Source organism: Oculina patagonica, chromosome 5 (assembly GCF_052425735.1).
Source record: "Oculina patagonica isolate OP01 chromosome 5, crgOcupat, whole genome shotgun sequence".
NCBI lineage: Eukaryota > Metazoa > Cnidaria > Anthozoa > Scleractinia > Oculinidae > Oculina > Oculina patagonica.
This window is the reverse complement of record NC_135762.1, coordinates 8,978,576-8,999,401: the sequence shown is the minus strand read 5'-3', so window position 1 is coordinate 8,999,401 and position 20,826 is coordinate 8,978,576. Positions and strand designations below refer to the sequence as shown.

At 38.5% G+C, this 20,826-nt stretch overlaps 4 protein-coding genes and 1 pseudogene across 4 annotated transcripts; 3 read left to right on the top strand and 2 right to left on the bottom strand.

The window, feature by feature from the left end:
- Positions 1-1,064: 1,064 nt before the first annotated feature.
- On the bottom strand, positions 1,065-1,993 carry LOC144654975 (histamine H2 receptor-like; annotated as a pseudogene).
- Positions 1,994-3,469: 1,476 nt separating this feature from the next.
- On the top strand, positions 3,470-4,426 carry LOC144653963 (histamine H2 receptor-like). Its single transcript, XM_078514099.1, has one exon. It carries the CDS (start codon positions 3,497-3,499, stop codon positions 4,424-4,426), a length of 930 nt encoding a protein of 309 aa, XP_078370225.1. The 5' UTR covers positions 3,470-3,496.
- Positions 4,427-6,452: 2,026 nt separating this feature from the next.
- On the top strand, positions 6,453-7,477 carry LOC144654048 (melatonin receptor type 1C-like). Its single transcript, XM_078514163.1, has one exon. It carries the CDS (start codon positions 6,495-6,497, stop codon positions 7,353-7,355), a length of 861 nt encoding a protein of 286 aa, XP_078370289.1. The 5' UTR covers positions 6,453-6,494; the 3' UTR covers positions 7,356-7,477.
- Positions 7,478-8,867: 1,390 nt separating this feature from the next.
- On the top strand, positions 8,868-10,233 carry LOC144654029 (melatonin receptor type 1A-like). The gene has a single exon (XM_078514148.1). The coding sequence runs from the start codon at positions 8,868-8,870 to the stop codon at positions 9,780-9,782; it is 915 nt and encodes a 304-aa protein (XP_078370274.1). The 3' UTR covers positions 9,783-10,233.
- Positions 10,234-14,128: 3,895 nt separating this feature from the next.
- On the bottom strand, positions 14,129-15,187 carry LOC144653110 (allatostatin-A receptor-like). The gene has a single exon (XM_078513025.1). It carries the CDS (start codon positions 15,185-15,187, stop codon positions 14,267-14,269), a length of 921 nt encoding a protein of 306 aa, XP_078369151.1. The 3' UTR covers positions 14,129-14,266.
- Positions 15,188-20,826: the final 5,639 nt, after the last annotated feature.

Below are 20,826 nucleotides of genomic sequence, written 5' to 3'. Positions count from 1 at the left end.
GGAAGCTCCGGAGTGAAGTCAGTCTATACGTGTAAAAAGGGGGAAATGGCCGGGTCTCGGTTGTTTATCAACTTCGTTGTCAAAAGTTCAGTAACACTTAAATTGATGTCAAAAAACGTATACCGTTATGCTCCTATACTGAAAGTGAAAAGCAAATTGACAGGGCATTAATTAAAAACTCTAAAATTGAAATGGGTAACTCATGATGTACAAAAGTTTTGACACTGGCTTCTAAAAACGTAAAAAAATGGCGACTGTGTCTGCTGCTGATTGGCTTTTGCAATGTTTTACTGAGATATTGTAAAGATTTGGTATTACTTGGAGAGGGGAGGGACAGGAGGGTAAATCTCCCTCCTCCCTACTTTTTGCGCCAACTTCCCCCTCCTCCCTACTTTTTGAGCTAAAATATCTCCCTCCTCCCTAATTGTTTTGGCCATTTCTCCCTCCTCCCTAATTTTTTTGGTTTTTGGCCATTTCTCCCTCTTCCCTATTCTGTACCTCCCCCCTCTACTTGTTCACTATTATGCAACTTTGAGACGTCTTGAATTCCCTCTATTATGTTTCTAAAACAAATGAACGAGCGAAACACATCTAAGCAAGATCTAAAACATGTAGACTACCTGTTTTTATAAAAGCGTCTAATTCAGTAACCATGGCTAAACGTTCTTAATGTTTCGACGGTTTTAGCCTGAAAATGTTTTTAACGATGCTCTTTTTCTTCTAAATTTTAAGCTCAGTTTCTCATCCTGTGTTTCTTTGATGCTGTTTCTGCCTCCGTTGCCAGCTCGTCAAAGTACTTCCTTTTGACACGCCTAATGCCTCTTCAAAATTCCTGGTTGATGTCATCGTATTTTCTCTGCGCTTCCTTGCTGGCAGCCCTCGTTCTGCTGTTATTGATTTTGCCCTTCTTAGATGAACTGCTTATAGGTTGTATAAGGGGCATTAATAACTGTATAGGTTTGTATAGTTACGATTTATTGTTCATTGGCGGCGAACCACTAAAACTTGAAACTGAAAATAAATGTGCTATGAAAAGGCAAGGAACGTTTGCCAATTTTTCCTTTCTAATCTCCTTTCCGACAGCGTAATATGTTTTGAAATTCCTTCCGCATGGCCCGGTTCATAACGCCATAAATTACTGGGTTTATCCACGTAGAGATAGAAGCAAACAACACAGGAATCGACTGTGCAACAGAAGGAATAGATATTTTAAAAGCAGACTCTAAAAATATTACAGTAGTAGAAGGAATCCAGGAGATACAAAATCCAAAGACAGCAGCAAAAAGCACTCGACAGGTCTTTATCTCTTGTGCACGTATTGATCCTTGGCTGTTTGCAGCATTTTGTAGAGAAGGAACGATGGCCCTGTTGTGTTGTCTGACAACGTGATATAGACCCTGCCATAACCAAACAACACTACTAACATTGTCAGAAAAATGAAACATGTAAAGATGATTTGAGTGACCATCTCAGTGTTCTGATCACGATAATTGTCTTTGCAAAATAACCTGTTTGGATGCCAGCGATAGATAGAAGGCGCTGCGGAATGAAACGTTGCGGAAACGACCAACTGAAAAATCCAAATGGAAAGAATCGATAGAATAGTTTTCTTTTTCGTGAAGTAGACACAGTATCGCTGCGGCTTTACAACGCAAAAGTATCGGTTAATCGATGTGAGTGCCAGAGTGCAAAGTGAAACCGTAGCCCAAGGAATTACAAGAAAACCACTGGATTGGCAGAGCTTGTTACTGAATGGCCAACTGCGAACCCCAGAAGCGATGGTGCGAAAAGGAAACACAAACGCAGCCACCATTATATCAGCCACTACCAGAGACAATACGTAGAAATTGGTAATGGTGCGTAGTCTCCTTTTTCGGTAGAAAGCGAGGCAAACGAGCGAGTTGCCTGTGAGTGACAAAAGTGTCGTAGCTGCAAGAATAACAGTGTGTATGATGACTGCCGGCAGGCTTCTTGTATCTTGCGTGTCTTTCATTGCTGCTACAGAAGGTCTACAAAAAAGAATTTGTAGATATGTTTTGGTGCCAGAAGAACAACGAATTTAGATTTGTTCGGTCTATGCAAACACAAAGCGACTAAGGTTCTTTTATTTGCGTTTTAGTAGCAGTACAGTTTTGCAACACCTGTCTCTGTCAATTTTACTTAATGTATCTTCAAGAAAAGTGTAATTATACTGCGAAAAAACAATACCTTTTAGTAATATGTCTTAAAAGCCAAGTAAGAGAGCAAAACAGGATTTCGATTAGCTTCTATCACTTTTATCTGATATCGTAATAGTGAAAGGTTGCTATAACTAGTTTTTAAAATTATCCATTGAATGCTCACTAGAGGTCCTTCTATTGTTCCAAGATGAATATTTAAGCCAGTTTTCATGCTCGTGGAGGGAGGTTGTGCCATAAACATACTATGTCGAATTCAATGACTTTTCATGAATGATTTTATCCTCCACAATTGCATCATTGGATCTTGTTTTCAGAAAGGCAGAAAGTCGAGATTGAAGTTTTAGTGAATCGTTGCAATTGTATGTTAGCTGCGCTGCTAAAAGTACAATGACCCTTTTACTTCATGTTTAAACGTATACCGTTACTCTGGTGCTAAAAATGAAGAGGAAGCTATAAAAGGTGGTAAACAGATCTCTAAAACAAACCCGGCTGTCGTCCTATTTTTATCCACCGGTATCTGGGAGGCTATGGGTTCGATTCCCGTCAGATTTTTTCTTTGTCCCACGCTCGTGTCATGTTGAATAATTTCTTCACTGTTTATCACCGAGCTTGAAATTTACCATCTTTATTACTTACAAGTTCAACATTTTTTCTTGTTTTCTTTTTTCTCTCACTCTGTGACTGAGTTGAGTCGTATTTTTGTCGAGGGTCGAGAGGTGAGAGTAACATGTTAAGGATAGTCCAGGGTACACTATTGAGGATTCTTTGCTCCAAGAACATTTTTGCGAAAAGACCGTAAAGACTCTTAGCCACTGCCAGGAGGTTATATTTTGCTATTTCGCTTTAGAAAGTGAATATATATTTAGTCGCTGCTGTCGTAAATAAAACAGATCCGCGAATATTTATTGACTCAAATTTACACAGTCGCGGCTTGGATATGTTCAAAAGCTTTTTTTAATTAGTCCATTCGTTAATTATAGACGGACAATTTATTGCAGCTGACTAACAATACTAAGCTGGGGGCAGCGCAGGAAAGAATTAAATCTTTCATATTTTCCCCATTTTCAATAACTAAATGATTGCTGACTTAGACTAATAATGAATCTTGGTCAATTCTTATGTATGCGCAACTCGCTGATCATGTTTATCTCATAAAAAAGACAATTGTTGACACAGGCTAGCTTCTAACATTTAAGAAAAACCTCCCAGAAAACCAATTTGTAAAAATTCAGCTGGTTATTGTATATATTCATTCGTCCATCCGTGTGCTAGCAGGAACGTAAAATCTAAAAAATCGACTGATTTTCTCCAAAAAAATGGGACTGACAGAGGCAAATACAGGACGCTCTTCGCAGGCCAACATGCAAACTGTTATTTTTGCTTTAACAACAATGTTGTCACTCTCAGGAAACTCGCTCGTTTGCCTCGCTTTTTACCGAAACAGGAGATTACGCACTACTACAAATTTCCTCGTGTTGTCTCTGGCAGTGTCTGACATAATGGTGGCTACGTTTGTGCTTCCTTTTGGTACAGTTGCTTCTGGGCTGCGTAGATGGCCATTTAGTAACAAATATTGCAGATTTACTGGGTTTCTATCACTGTACTGGGCTGAGGTATCGCTTTCCATTATAGCACTCACATCGATCAATCGCTACTTGTGCGTGGTAAAGCCTCAGAGATACGCTGTGTTTTTCACCAAACGGAAAACAATTAGGTCGGTTGTTTCGCTTTGGATTTTTCCGCTCTTCTTTTCCCTCGCCTATAATGTTGCAACGCCTGTTATCTATCAATGGCAACCTAACAGTTTATGCTGTCTACCAAAGTTTCTTGATGAGCAATCTGAGAGGCCTAGGATTTTGAACTTTGTGTCTGCCTGTTTGAGTTTAATAGCAATGTCACTAGTAATATTTGGTTATAACCGGGTTTATTGTGTTGTCAGAAGACACAATGCTGCTGTAGTCCCTTCTTTACAAGCAACAAACAGCCAAGGAGCGATAAGTCCACAGGAATTAAAAACCTCTCGAGTACTTTTTGCCGCTGTGTTTGGATTTTTTATATGTTGGATTCCTTTTATTGTTTCCTCAATTCTAGAATTTGGTTTTCAGGTGAAAATTTCCTATTTAACAGAGTCCATTTACCTTTTCTTTTCTTCTTCCTCCGCGTGGATTAATCCAGTGATTTATGGCGCAATGAACCGAGCCATGCGAAAGGAGTTTAAGAACATATTACTCTGTAAAAAAGGTTAGAAAAAAGTGATGCTGAAGGAACATGCTAATATTATGATGGGGTTGTAAACTGATGTGCCCTGTGCCGGAGCCATTGAACAACTGTATGATTGTCAAAAATGTATCAGAAAACGCAAGATAAAAGTAAAAGTATCCTGTTTTCACTGTACAGTAAAAATCTCTCTTAACAGACACCTCTATAAGACGGACACCTCCATAAGACGGACACCTGGTGATGGTCCCTGTCGCTTTTCATTTTACTGTAACCAAACTCCCCATAAAGTCTCTTTAATAGTTGAACAACTGACACTGAAATCATTAACGGACACTTGAGAAGTGTTTTTTTTTATTTTTTTTTTGAATACTTTTAAACTTCGTATCGACATACAGCAAAGTTAGTCAGCGCTCTAGTAAAGATACGTGTACACCAAGCTTACTAACCAAAAACAATGGCGCTTTAACGGATTACTTAATTCTCTGTTTACGTGTATGGACACTAAAGAGGTCGATTTCTACCTATAGTATTACAGTTTGTAGAAGCTCTCAACTTTTGCTTTAACAAGCGAATACTGTCCTTTTATTATTTTAGTCTTGTTGCAGTTAGCCAAGGTTTGTCGCATTGTGCAAAGGTTTAGCTTTATTATCTCAGAATTACTGGTGTCATGTTACTTCGACTCTCTACAAGGCGGACACCTCTCTTAGACGGACAGTTGCGGCCGGTCCCGAAGGTGTCCGTCTTGGAGAGAGTCGACTGTATTTCCATTTTACTTTGATCAGTTCAAACTCTTTTACCTTTTTTGTAAATTCTTGCCAGACAATAGCATTTTGCAACGGGAAACAAAACCAAGCAGCTGTCTGTAATCGGACCGAAGCTGAGAAAATTCTCTTATCGTGGTCTTCTCAAAAGGAATTGAAACGCGAAATAATTTTACGTAGTCGTTTCTTTAGTTTTTTGGTAGACAAAAAGATTGGAGATTTGAAAATTTTACTGATAGCTACGAAATGGGCTGAAATTTTAAATGATAGTCGAGAATCGCCGAAAATTTAACTGAAAAATGAGATTCCAGAGCCCCATTTAGACTCTCTTTTTAATTTTCTGGGTTAATTCTTCGTTCCAATGATATTTCTTAGCTGTTCACGTTTTCTTTAGTAATTTTGCAGAGTTAGTGCATTTTTACATCCTCTTTACTGTTTTGGAACAATATTTTGCATTGACTTATGCTATTTCTTAACGCCGTGGGAATAAAGTCAGAAATCCAAGATGGTACCCTTAATTGATGCACAACAAGTCAAGCTGTAGCAAAAGTGCAAATAATTTTATCACATCTTGCTAGAGCTCGAGGTCCTTCCATAATTATAGCTGCTATCTGCAGTTGACGAAGTCTGCTTTTTGTACCCTTAAATTATATATTCTAAAAAATAAATGAAGTAAAAGCGAAAGAGGCTAAAATTTGTTTACAGTTACGATTTTGCTTTAATTCGCCGCATGCTGTTATATTTAATATTAAGATTTTTTATTTATTGACTTTTTCTACTTACTCAGATTTATTTATCTCTCCTAATATTCACTTCAGATTTATGATACCATATCAAGATTAGACTAAGATAGTCTTTAGGAAATGTTTTAGTGTTATTTATTGACTATTCGTTGGAAGTAACAATCTTTAGAGCAAATCCTACAGAAGCATTAAATTATTAATCTGAGTTCTGAACAGCTTGCCTTATCCACCAACGGGACTGTGATCTGTTCCTATTGGTTGAATTGTTTACCGGGATGTTACGAAAATTACTAATCAAACAATATATCAGACCCGTTGTATAAAAAGAGATATTTTTAGCTGTTTCATAAATCACCCATTTCTATAGAGGACAAAAGCTTATTTTAGATATTGACTTTCAATTATTTATCAAAATTGCCGCAATACTGATCTAAACAGTAGGGGTGAAGTTCAACTGTTTAATATATGTTTATGAGTAAAGGCAGACGCTCTAGCTTTTAATTTTCAACAAGTTTGTAGCAATGGAACAAACTGAAGATACGCGAAGCTTGACGACGGTCATCCTACACACGGTTATTCTCGTTGCCACGATGATTTTAACACTCACAGGAAACTCGTTCGTCTGCTTTGCTTTCTACAGGAATATAAGACTGCGCACTATTACCAGTTTCTACGTATTTTCTCTGGCGGTAGCTGATATTATGATGGGAATTTTTTGTTTTCCTTTTCATGCGATCGCGTCTGGTCTGCACGAGTGGCCATTTGGCACCAACTTTTGCCAATTCACTGGTTTCGTTGTTGAGCTCTGGGTTCAGGTATCTCTTTGTATTTTGGCACTCGTTTCGATAAATCGGTATTTTTGCGTTGTAAAACAACAGAAATACTTAAAGTTCTTTACCAAAATGAACACAGTTTTGTCTATTCTTGTCGTATGGCTATGTGCGATTGTCCTGACCCTAACAAATACGTTTGTAACGCCAGTTGTATACGTGTGGAATCCATTCAACTTGTACTGTCGAGCAACGTTTCCAAACAGGAGCAAAGAAAAGGAATTCTACACCTTGGTTGGATGTTTCTCTATCTTTTCCATGTCAATAGTGGTATTTTGTTATAGCATGGTCTATTATACTGTCAGGCAACACAACAATGCCGTCGTTCCTTCTCTGCAAAGTGCAGCAGCTACAAACAGGCAAGGAGTAGTACGAGCACAGGAGATAAAAACATCTCGGGTACTTTTTGCTGCTGCGTTAGGGTTTTTTGTCTGCTGGACTCCTTTTATCGTGATTTTAATTTTGGAATTTGGTTTTCAGATATTTATTCCCTTGTCTTCACAGCCGATTTACCCATTGTTATCTATTGTGTCTTCTTGGATAAACCCGATAATTTATGGTGTTATGAACAGAGCCATGCGGAAAGAGTTTGGAAACATTCTGTTCTGCAGAAAACATTAGAAGATCAGTACAGTCAAAGCTGGCCTATAAGGACATTTCCAATTGGAAAAACAGACCGGACCTTTTGTCCGATCTATTCACAAGCACAATTGATCTCTAATTGTTTCGAGAAAAAATACCGATTTCCCTTAATAAATAATGCTACCGTAAATACAAGCTTCTGAATCCAGAAATGTTCATTTTTACACGAGATACAATGGGCCATGCGTCTTTTCAGCGTTCGTCACGGTTTCACTCACCACACATTGGTCGAACTTGATGAAGGTGAAGTTTTTATTAAAAAAACTTTAAATCTTATCTTAAATTCCTTCCTTTATTGTTCAAATTTAAATTTGTCGATTAGTTTCGTTGACATTCAACTTTTTTTTTTTGATCAAGTTTGGAACATTTCTCTGAAACGAAGTCGCAAGTGAAGCAGAGTTGTGACAACAAACAACAACAACAACAACAACCATCTTATTTTGCCAAATTAAATAGAAAATAAATTACAGCATAACATAAATTAACTAAAATAGGCAAAAAAACTACTCAGAATAGAAATAAACTAAACGAGCTGAGTAGTTGTGACAGTGGGAGCCGCGTTTTTTTGGCTCGAAACTTCAAGCGATACAATTAATTTTTTGTTTGGGATAAATTGTTCTGCTGTCAACCAATTAGGTCAGTTAGGTGCGAGTATTAACAAAGGCAGTATTGAATGTCCAATTACAACTGTCCGACTACAACGTTTTGTAATTGGATACCTGTAAATGGATACCTACGCAATTCACGCACCAAAGACGTGCACGGAAATCGATTCTCTTTTCCTGTTTCCACTCTGTTTGTAAAATGAATAGAATTTACCACTGATGTTCTCACTCTTAGAGGTTCCCAGACTTTGAATCTAGAAATTTGTTATTGATGCGACTAATTAATAATCAGACGTGTCTTACAATTTAGACAGCTATCGCCCTCCTAATTTCAAATTCCTCTCCGGATTGCTCCCTGAATCGCATTCCACTCAGTCCAATTACTATAACTTTTTAAATACCATTGTCGGTGCAACCAAAATTTCCCTCTAAATTTTAAACTTACACTAGGATCACTTTATTATTATTTCACCAGGATCACTGTAATATTATGACGGTCAGGGAACATATTTGTCTTCAAGCCTACAATAGGCTTATAATTCTTGATTCGAGCCCACGTTGTCGAGTGTCTCATGACAGGAAGTCGATGTTAAAATATCTTCCTAAAAGGTTTTTTTTTTAACCTTTACATAGGAACCTTTTTAAAATGCAGCGTGATTAGAGGGAAAGAATGCACAAGAGTGTTTGTTGCCATTTGATTAAATAGAAAAAAGAATTTGACCATTATGCCTTTTTTAATCGGACTTAAGCTGTCAGCGAGAATGTGGCAGGTGTAAAATAGTTTACATTAGCTGCACGCACTAAATAGTCACTTTGTTAGTAAGCTGAAAAAACTGGTTAAAATATTTATCTCGTTTTTGCCAAGGATTCTTTAAACAGGAAATCAATGGAAGAAGACACCAGAAGACTGGCGGAGGTCGTTATACACACTGTTATTCTCAGTCAAGCGACTATTTTGTCACTTGTAGGAAACTCCTTCATTTTCCTCGCTATCTACCGAAACAGGAGACTTCGCATTATAACCAATTTCTACGTGTTGTCTCTGGCAGTGGCTGATATAATGATGGCGACTTTTAGTTTTCCTTTCCAAGTAATCTCTTCCGGGCTGCGAAAATGGCCATTTGATTACAATCTTTGCCAATTTTCTGGCTTTGTTGTGCAGTACTGGGTTCATGTGTCAGTTTGCATCCTGGCACTTGCATCAATAAATCGCTATTTTTGTGTTGTGAAGCCACATAAATACTTAATGTTCTTCACTAAAAAGAAGACTGTTCGTTCAATTCTTGCTGTATGGATTTTTTCGGCTGTACAGACACTGATATATATTTTTGCCACACCTATCATTTATCGCTGGATTCCTGACAACTTATACTGCAGAGCAACATTTCCCGATGAACGCTCAGAGAGGATTTCCTATCTCTTCTTTGCAAGTTTTTACATCGTTCCCTTGTCACTGGTGGTATTTTGTTATGGTAGCATCCATCGTGTTGTCAAACGGCACAACATCGCTGTCGCCCCAACTCTACGAGAAGCAAACGGCCGCGGGATAATTATTTCACAAGAGATAAAATCCTCTCGAATCCTTTTTGCTGCTGTTGTTGGATTTTTTATTTGCTGGATGCCTTTTATCGTCTTAGCAATATTAGAATTTGGTTTTCAAGTATCTATTCCTTCTTCTGCACAATCGATTTATCCGTTGTTCTGTTCTACCTCAGCGTGGATTAATCCTATAATTTATGGAGTCATGAATCGAGCCATGCGGAAGGAGTTTAGAAACATATTGTTTTGTAAGAAGGATTAAAATGTAAACCTTCCAGTCTTTGCAGCTATATAAATCCAACAGTTTCAAGCTTTCTTTTGTAAGTTGAACGATGAACAAATAAGGAAGCAAACGCATGTATTATGCTGTCATAAAAACACAAAAAACATGCATTATTTGAGATATGTCAAAGATGTGGTTAATGTTTCGTATATTAAAACTTTCCTTTAGAGCCAGCATTTCTCAATTCTTGGGGCGGATTGTTCCATAAGTGGAACCCATTAAAACCAAAACTTTGTTTTAAGAGCCCGTAGACAAGTTTTTCTGCCAAAAAAAACTAAGGGGAGCCATGGAAAACTTTAATGACAGGAAGACCGAAGGAAGACGGGAGTTTGAGGCAAGCAGGTTGTTTTGGTTATAATTAATTACCTAGTCCATTTGTAGCGACAGTGCAGTTCATTCTTAGTATATATAAGCTTTAATGTAACGTGCATTTTAGTACCCTGAATCAATATATAAGGTATGTCTTTCTTATTTGCGCTTGGTAGTGCTTTGCGGCCGGAGTTGATCGTTGATGTTTTTTCTGTGTAACGCTCTTTATTCCCAAAGCTTATCTTTAAACCCAGATGCATAAATAGTTATTGTACTGGAGAATTGTCCAGTGAGGCAGCCTAAAGCTGGAGTCCCAGAGTGGGACAATTAAGTGACTGAAAAAAGTATAAAGCAATTGAATCTTGCAAAAAAGTATTTAATTTATATAGTTAATTTCAGTTCCACACGCGCGGGCGACTCGCAAACTCACGAACACTTTCAGCATTATTGTAAAAAAATCGACTACATTTTTTTATGGTAAACATTCTTACTGACCATATAAATGGCGTAATAAAATGTCCAAAATTTAAGTGGAACTACGGGAAAAGCGACTGATTTTACAACAAAGCTTTGGACATTTTATGGAGTCATTTCCATGGTCTTTAAGAATGCAGACCAAGGAAAAGTGTGGCTGATTAATTTTTTAACATGACAACGAGGGTTTTCCCATTCCTGAGGATCACAGTCTTGCCGTGGTCAAGGGGCTTGCGTGCCTCAGTGATCCGGAGAGCTAAGGGGCGGGAGCTTAGCTCCTGGTAGGGCCACGCATGCCGGACGGGTCAACTGCGTGCTTGTTGCCACCAAGACAGCATGGACACCACCATCATGATAAGGAGCTGGTGGTGGATAGGGTAAGTGTTCAGAAAGGAACCTGGCAACATCACCCGCACAGCCCTACACTGGACACCAGAAGGCAAGCGAAAGAGAGACAGACCGAAGAACACCTGACGCCGGACAGTAGGCGGAGCGAGGAGGTCCCTAAACCACAACTGGTGTACCATCCAGAAGGTGGCACAGAACAGACAGGAGTGGAAGTCCTTCGTTGCTGCCTTCTATGCCAGCGGACATAACGACCGTGGAAAAATGTGGTCGAGTAACTTTTGCAACTGGTCATAACCAAGGTGTCTTTTAGTTTTTGCTTTATAGTTGGTGTTCTGTGAGAACATTTAAGATGTGTTGATGTTGAAATCCTAGGAAGAGACTTCAGTTAAGGAAAAAAGATAAAAGCCAAAGAAAAATAAAAAGTCCATGAATAGTCACCTTTTGCTTTGTGCGTGCATAGCTCGCTATTACGTACATACACTCGTCGTCGAAGTTCCAGTAAAATTTGATAAGAACAGTAACAGAAGACAACTCATAATTTTACAGGCTCTTGCTATTGAGGACACGAAATATACCCGAAGTTGACTGTACGTCATTTTTATCTACTTGGAAAACGGAAATGAGGAGTTACGCTACCGCTTGTGAAAAACTCTTTGTCTTTGTGCAACTGACATAAAATATTTTTTTTAAAATGGCTACGAAACAGCTTGGCATACCTTTGATGAAAAGTCTGCAGAAAGGCTTTCCCCTCTATCATCCCATGCCTGTATAACAAATATTTGTCGCTCAACCCGCAAACAGATTGTCGAATGCAAACCTTTTTACCCCGGCGCTCATTGACATAGCGTTGTTTTCGCCCTTTTCTCTGTAACAGGGTTTTAACAGGCCAGTTTTCCCTACCATGTGAACTGGCTCAGGTTTGGGAGCTAGCATGCTCAGGCAGCTTCTTCGCGAGAACGATTCAGTGAGCGCCTCCAAGCTGCTCGCTTTACTCTTCAAATTGTTTTCGAAGCTTTGCCTCCTCGCGCGTATCATCCCAAACGTGCTCATTAGATCTTAGTGACTTAAAAGGCCGCGGGTATAGAGTATAGTACATGAAAATACCATTTGAGTGTGACCAAATGCCTTTGCATGTATATTTGTAAACGAGTTGGCAACCAAGCAAGTAGGCAGGCAAAGTATAAGGATACGATGGAAAAACATACCAGGTTGTAAATTATTTTCCCAAATTAAAATATCCACACGACAATTAGCGACAAAACTGTTTTATTTTTGGTGAAGAGTATCTATGTGACTTGTTGTAAGTTATAACATTGTGAGTAGCTGTTTCTTTTCTTCGTTGGTTGCAGTAAAATTATTAAAAAAACTAAAGGACTTTTTATTAAAAAGGGCTTTTTGTTAAAAATCTTTCAATTTGCAAATATGTTATTAAATTGATATCTATGTAGAGTAGACGAGACTTTAGTTTAAACAACAGAAGGCACCAATTATTTTAGGAAGACGCGCCAGAGAGACGGTAGAAACCTACCTACTTGTATTGTGGTAAATAAACTTATTAGAAGGGAGTTCCGAAGTCAAATTGTTATCACCTTTTCAAAGAATATTCTACGGAGCTCATAAAATCTTAACAGAATAAAATCTTAACACAATAATTTCAGAAGGAAGGCCGAACTGTCGATACTGATAATGTTACTATATTGGGGTTTTGCTTTTGATCAATAATAATCTGAAGAGGAATGATCTCGTAGCCTTGAGGCTGAAAAAGGCATACAGTACCCATTATGAGAAGCTCAGGCAGAAGAAGAAGAAGAAGAAGAAGAAGAAGAAGAAGAAGAAGAAGAAGAAGAAGAAGAAGAAGAACAACAACAACAACAACAACAACAACAACAACAGCAACAACAACAACAACACTAATACTCATACCCAGATCTTCCCACTCTTTGGAAAAATCTGTGGCTGAATCCATTTTATCATTATTTTTAGTGTGGTACGATTCCAGTCCCACAAGTTTTCGTGACTGCTTGAAGAAACTTGGAATCTGCACAAAACGCCAAAACTAAAGCTAAATCAGAAGTTTCGGTGATTCAATTTGAAAGTCGAGGTAAATTTGAAGTAGATACCTACTGTAATGTACACATTGGCTTTTTTTCTAAAAGATATAAAGTAAGTTGTCGAGGCTAGGTGCAAATTATTGTTAGCTTAAAGCATCCATTACTCTGAAATGTTGACTGTTACCACCTGCCTATAATACGTGACTCGCAGGGCCTCGCGAAGCTCTGGGTTTTTTGGGGGGGGTGGGGGTGTTGTAAATAATGAGTGATAACCGGTTTTAACCGGTGATTTGTTATTGTTGCCTAGTAACGGGCATGCCCGCGACACCCTCGTTCCCAGGGTCTACTCCGCTTTGAAGATGGCAGCTCTTTCTGGTTCGTAAAGAGGTATAAAGCGTTGGGAAGCGCAGGCTATTTTCAAAATCATCGACAAATTATTGGATAGTCGCATTTTGGACATTTATTTGAGGGCATTAAAAAAAAGAAGAAGAACGAACGGCAGGAGGATTCGAACCCTCCGCCCGCCCGAAGGTTTATAGCCTGAATTATTATAGGCGTCGAGGGAGTATCATGTGGAAATCAGTGTTATTTTAATCCGAAAAGAAAAACGATAAAAATGAAAAGCTCAGGATCCTAGCCGGATTCGAACCCCCGGCCTTAGTCCCGAAGATCTGATTTCAAGTCCGACGCCTTATACCATTAGGCCACCAGCGCGCGGCGGCCGTGTGACGTCATTTCCGCCACACACCAAGCTCACAAATAAATAAATAAATAAATAAATAAATAAATAAATAAATAAATAAATATATATATATGACCGTAAACTCCACACGAGATTTCATCCCACCTGAGCCCTTTGAGGAACAAAATTATACACCCCGCTACGCTCGGTCTTCGGCCTCGCTTCGCGAGGAACTAGTTTTCACTCTCAATTTCAAACGTGCCACTTACAATCCACCTTTCGCGAACTTTGCTGTTCTTAACCAAATAGAAAACGTGCAGAAATTATTATATATTGTGTATGTTTGTGTATGAAAGACATAAGAGCCTGCTGCAGGCACTAAATAATGCTTTCATATCATTTAAGGCCTGTTTTCTGGGTTTTGCATAATAAATACAAACGCAGAAAGATCAAACGGCTTGTCAATAATAATGTGCGAGATTCAGACCGTTTGGTATTCTAGCACACGCTGTACGGTACACGACCCCACAAGCATTGTGACACGCATTGTGCTTAAAACCCTTATCGTGTTTAAATAAACGATATGAATGAGTATGTGATTAATCTTTTCTGCAGAATAGTGTGTTTCGAAATTCTCTACGCATGGATCGATTCATAAATCCGTAAATCATTGGATTAATCCACGAAGAGATAGCAGCGAATAACGGGTAAATCGACTTTGCATAGGAAGGAATATATACCTGTATCCCAAATTCTAAAATTAATATAACGATAAAAGGAATCCAGCAGACACAATATCCAAATACAGTTGCAAAAAGTACTCGTGACGTCTTTATCTCTTGAGCACTGATCGTTCCTTCTTGGCCGTTTGCTCCTTGTAGAGAGGGGAAAATTGCGGTGTTGTGTTGCTTGACAACCCAATAAACTTTGCTGTAACCCAGTAATACCAACGACATGGGAACGATAAAGAAACATCCAAAGAAGACAAAAAATATCTTCTCCACTTGTTCATCGAGGAACGTTGGCCTGCAGTATACGTTATCAGGGATCCACCGATATATAACTGGAACTGCATAAAGACTCAGTGACTGGACAAGTAAATAAATCCACATGACAACAATGGATAATATCGTTTTCTTTCTGGTGAAGAACACGGAATACCTCAGTGGCTTTACGACGCAGAAATAGCGATTAATCGCAGTGAGTGCCAGGGTCCAAGTTGATACTTGCCCCCAGTAAACTGCAAGGAAGCCAGTGAATTGGCAGAAGTTGAAACTAAATGGCCATCTGCGCAACCCAGAAGCGACGGCACCAAACGGAAATAAAAACATAGCCACCATCATATCAGCTACTGCCAAAGACAACACGTAAAGATTGGTTACAGTTCGTAATCGTCTGTTTCTGTAGAAAGCGAGACATACGAGCGAGTTTCCTATAACTGACAAAAGTGCCGTAACAGCAAGAATAACTGTGTGCATGACGACTGCCGGCAGGCTTCTTGTGTCTTGTGTATAATCCATTGCTGCTACCAAAAAATAGTTTTATACAAATGACACCAAAAAAGGAGAACGAATTTAAATCTGTGAAGAGTTATTTTGGATTCACGGCAGCCGTACGTTCTTTCTACTCAAACGCGAAATGAGTGTGATCATTTATACATATGACTTTTTGGAACACCTGCCGTATCCCGCCAGAAACCCATTAAAACAAGCGTTAATGTATCTTCTAGAAAACTATAATTACTGTCACAACGGAAATAATCTTCTTTGTCATTTCGCTTAAAGAAAAACACTATGCCTTGAAAGCTGTATGCAATGTGAAAATAAGGTGTGTTCTTTCTCAATTGTATTCGTTAACAGTTAAAGCCTTTTGTTTAAGCTTACCAATGCTCATAGGAGGTGCATGACCGCTCGTTTCCTTCTATTCCCATTGTGAAATTAATATTTTTACCCAGCGCGATTATAAGTCCGCGTTTGACATGCTCTCGGAGGAAGGTCGACTTTTGAGGCATATATATATGTTCCTTAGGAAGACTTAGTTTGTTTTTTTTAATAGTTTCAACGGCAGAAAGCTTATTACCGACAACAATACAGTACAGAATTTCTGTCGAAGGCTGTTGGCTGACTATTTTATTTTCTACCAGCTCAGAAAGCAAAATTATATATATGTTTTCTGAGAAAACATATATTAGTCCGAGAACGAAGTTCAAGGACATGAATGCTATTTTTTTAAAATCATGATTTCTAAGGGCAACTATGCACAGATCCGAGACGTAAACAGTCTATTGTCTTCATTGTTCACCACTAAATTTTCGTAGCGGTATGCCTCAAATTGAAAAAGGACACGAATTTAAACAGTGTGGCGCCATGCTTGAAGTTGGAATTTTGCATTAGATTGAACCGCTTTAAGTCTATCTGTTGTTTTGTCGTGATCTCAGTTCGCAAAATTGTATTTTGTCGACACATATGTCCAATCCGTCCCTTGGAGTGAAATCCACATTCTTCGGTATGCATACTGGGGCACGTGATCAATTTTTGCCAATAACGATAATAATAATAAATCAATGTAGCTGACAATTTGTCAGTAAAAACTTCATTTATATAATTATATGAGGCGAATACCACTATTGTATGCTCGGGTGCAAACAAAAAGGGCAAGGTGTTCGGAAATTACAAGCTGTAAAGAAAGGGTAGCACTATGCCCCCAACAAATTGATTTTTGTACTGAAGATAATATGTATAATTAGCCTGAGACTGCGAGCTTGAACGAGGTGTCTATGGATAGAAAACCGGTGGCTGTTCTCCAAGATGCAGCGTGCGTCCAAGATGGTGGGTGATATACCAAATTACCAAAATAATAGAAAATGAGAGAACTTTTTTAATGGAATCGAAATAGGCTATTTCCGAGCTAACCTTTGCCTGATTTTTAAACGAGTCTTCTTTGCGAAACCATTCAAATGAAAATGACTTTGATTTACATGAAAATGGACGTGAAGTTGAAACACTGACATTTGCACATGAATTGTTTCGCACGACGACTCGTTTTGAAACAGATGCAAAAGGTAACTCGGAAATGGCATACGGGCGTAAAGAGGAAAAGACAATCGAACCGCAATAGTTTGCGCCAGAAAAGGCTGAAATCTCCGGCCACTTCGAGGACAGTTCTTTGGTAGCTGCGCAGAATGGAGATAAATTTTGATTTTCGTCGATCAAACACAAGCAGTATCTTAAATCGACAAGCAGTATAAAGAAAAAAAGGATGACTTACTGCACTTTTGGTTAAAATACAGCTATAAATGGTTCAAAAGTTATTTGATGAATAAAATTGTGAATTAGTGGCAACTAGGAGAGTTTTTTTATTGGTTTAACCAGGCAAATAAAACAACGTGACTGTTCCACACATGGGCACTTCGTGGACTGACGACATTTTTCCTTACTTTATTAGTGACCTTTCAGTATTTTCGATGAAACTAACACTGTGACGGTCTACGTGCAGATAGGTTTGGACAAAACACCATTGAAATGATTCTGCAGAGCAACATCAGCAGAAAAAAAAATCAAAGCGTTTCATACATTTTCAGTTAGATTTGTTTCCCATTTTGCCCTTTGAGAGCTAGTAGCCAATAAAAGTGAAATATAAATTCTAAAAAGAAACATAATGTTGTGCTGAACGCAAACTCGTATCAAGTGTGTCTTACTGATAAATTTACTTCTGACAATTACAATATTCTTTTCATTCAGGAGATGGCTCGTACAGCCCTTTGATTGGCATAGAGGTGTCATAAGTGATACGTATTCAGTATTTCGACTCACGTTTCATAGATAAGTCGATTGGTTGAGTTTATTTCTTGTACATGTACTCATGCAGTCCACTAATGCATTTCTCTGATCAATATAGTTCCCGCAATAAGTAATTAGCAATTAAATTTGCGTACATAACTTCGTAGTTTTTCAGTTATATTGTGGTAGTTCCATGTCAAGTGGAACGAAAGTTCTGCTCCTTTTCCCTTCCAAATTTTTGTTTGATAAGTTGTTTACACGGAGGCAGTAGTTGTGTTGTTACAATATGTTGTACATTGCTGGCGAATCCATTAAGCTTAAACTCAAACTAAACGTGCTAAGAAACGGAATATTGAAAATTTGTTTTTGCTCTATCCTCCATTTCGGCAAAGTAATATGTTTTGAAACTCCCTCCGCATGGCTCGGTTCATGACACCATAAATTATTGGGTTTATCCACCCAGAAATAGAAGAAAACAACGCAGGAATCGACTCTGCAACGGTAGGAATAGATATTGCGAAAGCAGATTCGCAAAATAGTACTGCGGCAGTAGGAATCCAGGAGATGCAAAATCCAAAGACAGCAGCAAAAAGTACACGACACGTATTTATCTCTTGTGCACGTATTGATCCTTGGCTGTTTGCAGCATTTTGTAGAGAAGGAACGATGACTCTGTTGTGTTGTCTGACAACGTGATAGACCCTGCCGTAACCAAGCAGTAATACTAACATTGTTAGAAAAAGGAAACATGTAAAGCCGATGTTACCAACGTTCTCATTACCCTGATCTTGATAATTGTATTTGCAAAATAACCTGTTTGGATTCCAGCGGTAAATAGGATGCGTTATAGAATGATAAGTTACACAAACGAGAAACTGAAAAATCCACACTAAGAGAATCGATAGAAACGTTTTCTTTTTAGTGAAGTAGAGAGAGTATCGCTGCGGCTTTACAACGCAAAAATATCGGTTGACCGATGTGAGTGCCAGTGTCCAAAGTGAAACCATAGTCCACTGAAATAAAAGAAAACCAGTGAATTGACAAAACCTGTCACTGAATGGCCATCTGCGCATCCCAGAAGCGACTGTGTGAAAAGGAAACACAAACGTTGCCACCATTATATCAGACACTGCCAGAGACAACACGTAGAAATTGGTAATTGTGCGTAGTCTCCTTTTTCGGTAGAAAGCCAGACAAACAAGCGAGTTACCTGTGACTGACAAAACTGTCGTAGCTGCAAGAATTACAGTGTGTATGATGACTGCCGGCAGACTTCTTGTATCTTCCATTGCTGGTACAAATTAAGGTCTACAAACAAGACTTTGGAGATTCTGATTTGGTACGCGAAGTACAACGATTTTAAATTTGACGAACTTGCTCGGTCTATGTATAGCCGGTAAAGCGACTAAGGTACTATGCGTTTTGGTAACAGTACGATTTTGCAACAACTGAATGATTCTTCCAGAAAAGCACAATTATCAATTATACTCTGAGGAGACAATACCTTTTAGTAATATGCATTAAAAGCCACCTAGCATGGCAAAACAAACTGATATCACTTTTTTTAATTACCCATTGAATGCTCACGAGAGGTCCTTCTGTTGTTCGAAGAGGAATATTGACACAAGTTATCATGGTCCCGGAGGGAGGTTGTGTCATCAGCATGCTGTGTCGAATTCAATGACTTTTCATGAATCATCCACGAATGCAGCATTGGATTTTTTTTTTCAAAAAGGAAGAAAGTCGAGATTAAAATTATGATAATTCGAACTGCGTTGCCAAAAGTTCAGTAACACTTAAATTCGTGTCAAAAAACGTGCGCCGTTATGCTGCTACTGAAAGTGAAGAGCAATGTGACAGGGCATTAATTAAAAACTCTAAACAAAGGGAAACTGTATGTACAAAAGTTTTGACACTGGCTTCTGACGGAAAACTTAAAAAAATGGTGACTGTGTGTGCTGCTGATTGGTTTTTGCAATGGTTTATTGGGATATTGTCAAGATGTGGTATTACTTGTTCACCATTATGCAAATTTGAGACGTCTTTAATTTCCTCTTCTATTCTATGTTTCTAAAACAAATGGACGAGCGAAACACATCTGAGCAAGATCTAAAACATGAAGACCACTTGTTTTTTTGTAAAAGCGTCTTATTTCTGGCTGAGGCTGAACTTTCTTAATGTTTCGACGATTTGAGCCCGTAAACGTTCTTAACGATGTTCTTTTTTTAATTTTAAAAACAAATTGGTGCTGCTGTTATGTCCTTAGGATGTCCTATAGCTAAAATCAGTTGACCTTTTTGTTAGCTTCAAGGTTCTCAACTTGTACTTGGCTTTTGGGATGGCTATAGAATCTGATGGTGGTGTCCAGTTCAGCAATTCTCTAAAATATTCTCCCTATCTCTTCAGCTGGTCATCCTGCTTGGCGAGTTGATACTTGCCCCCAGAAAACCACAAGGAAGCAGTGAATTGGCAGTAGTTGAAACTAAATGGCCATCTGCGCAGCCCTGAAGCGACTGCATTAAAAGGAAATTGAAATATGCCCACCATCATATCAGCTACTGCCAGAGACAACACGTAGAAATTGGTTATAGTTCGTAATCTCCTGTTTCTATAGAAAGCGAGGCATACGAGCGAGTTTCCTGTGAGTGACAAAACTGTCGTAACAGCAAGAATAACGGTGTGTATGATTACAGCCGGCAGACTCCTTGTGTCTTGTGTGTATTCCATTGCTGCTACAAAGAATTGAAGGAAAGTCTAGTCTGGCACCAATACTGGAGGACCGGAATTTAAATTTGCAAAGGCTTTTTTTTCGGAATCGCCCGTAAATCCTTCTACTCAAAAGCGAAATTAGTGTGATCGTTTACTTATGAAACTGTTTAAACACCTGCGGTATGACGCTAAAAGCCATTTAAAACAGGCGTTATTGTATTATTGATATTTTGTAGAAAACTTTAATCAATATTCTCGTGAAGAATATTATTCTACATGACACGAGCGTGGGACAAAGAAAAAATCTGACTCCCCGACGGGAATGGAACCCATGGCCTCCCAGATACCTCATTTCGCTAAAAGAAAACCACTTTGCTTTGAAAGGTGTGTACAATTTGAGAACAGGGTGTCATCAACTGGCCATGCTTCTGTTTTGATTGAATAAGTAATAGCTATAACCTTTTTGTTTAAGCTCACCAATGTTCAATATAGGTGCACGACCATTCGTTTCTTCTTTTCTCACTGTTAAATTACGTGCAATATATCTTCAAGAAAGTTGTAATTATACTGCGAAAAAACAATACTTTTAAGTAATATGTCTTAAGCAAAGTAAGAGAGCAACACAGAATTTCTATTAGCTTTTGTCACTTTTATTTGATACATGTATCACA

Excerpts from the sequence above, each read along its gene's own strand:
- LOC144653963 (XM_078514099.1), top strand. The coding sequence starts at position 3,497 with ATGGGACTGACAGAGGCAAATACAGGACGCTCTTCGCAGGCCAACATG.
- LOC144654048 (XM_078514163.1), top strand. The coding sequence starts at position 6,495 with ATGATTTTAACACTCACAGGAAACTCGTTCGTCTGCTTTGCTTTCTAC.
- LOC144654029 (XM_078514148.1), top strand. The coding sequence starts at position 8,868 with ATGGAAGAAGACACCAGAAGACTGGCGGAGGTCGTTATACACACTGTT.
- LOC144653110 (XM_078513025.1), bottom strand. The coding sequence starts at position 15,187 with ATGGATTATACACAAGACACAAGAAGCCTGCCGGCAGTCGTCATGCAC.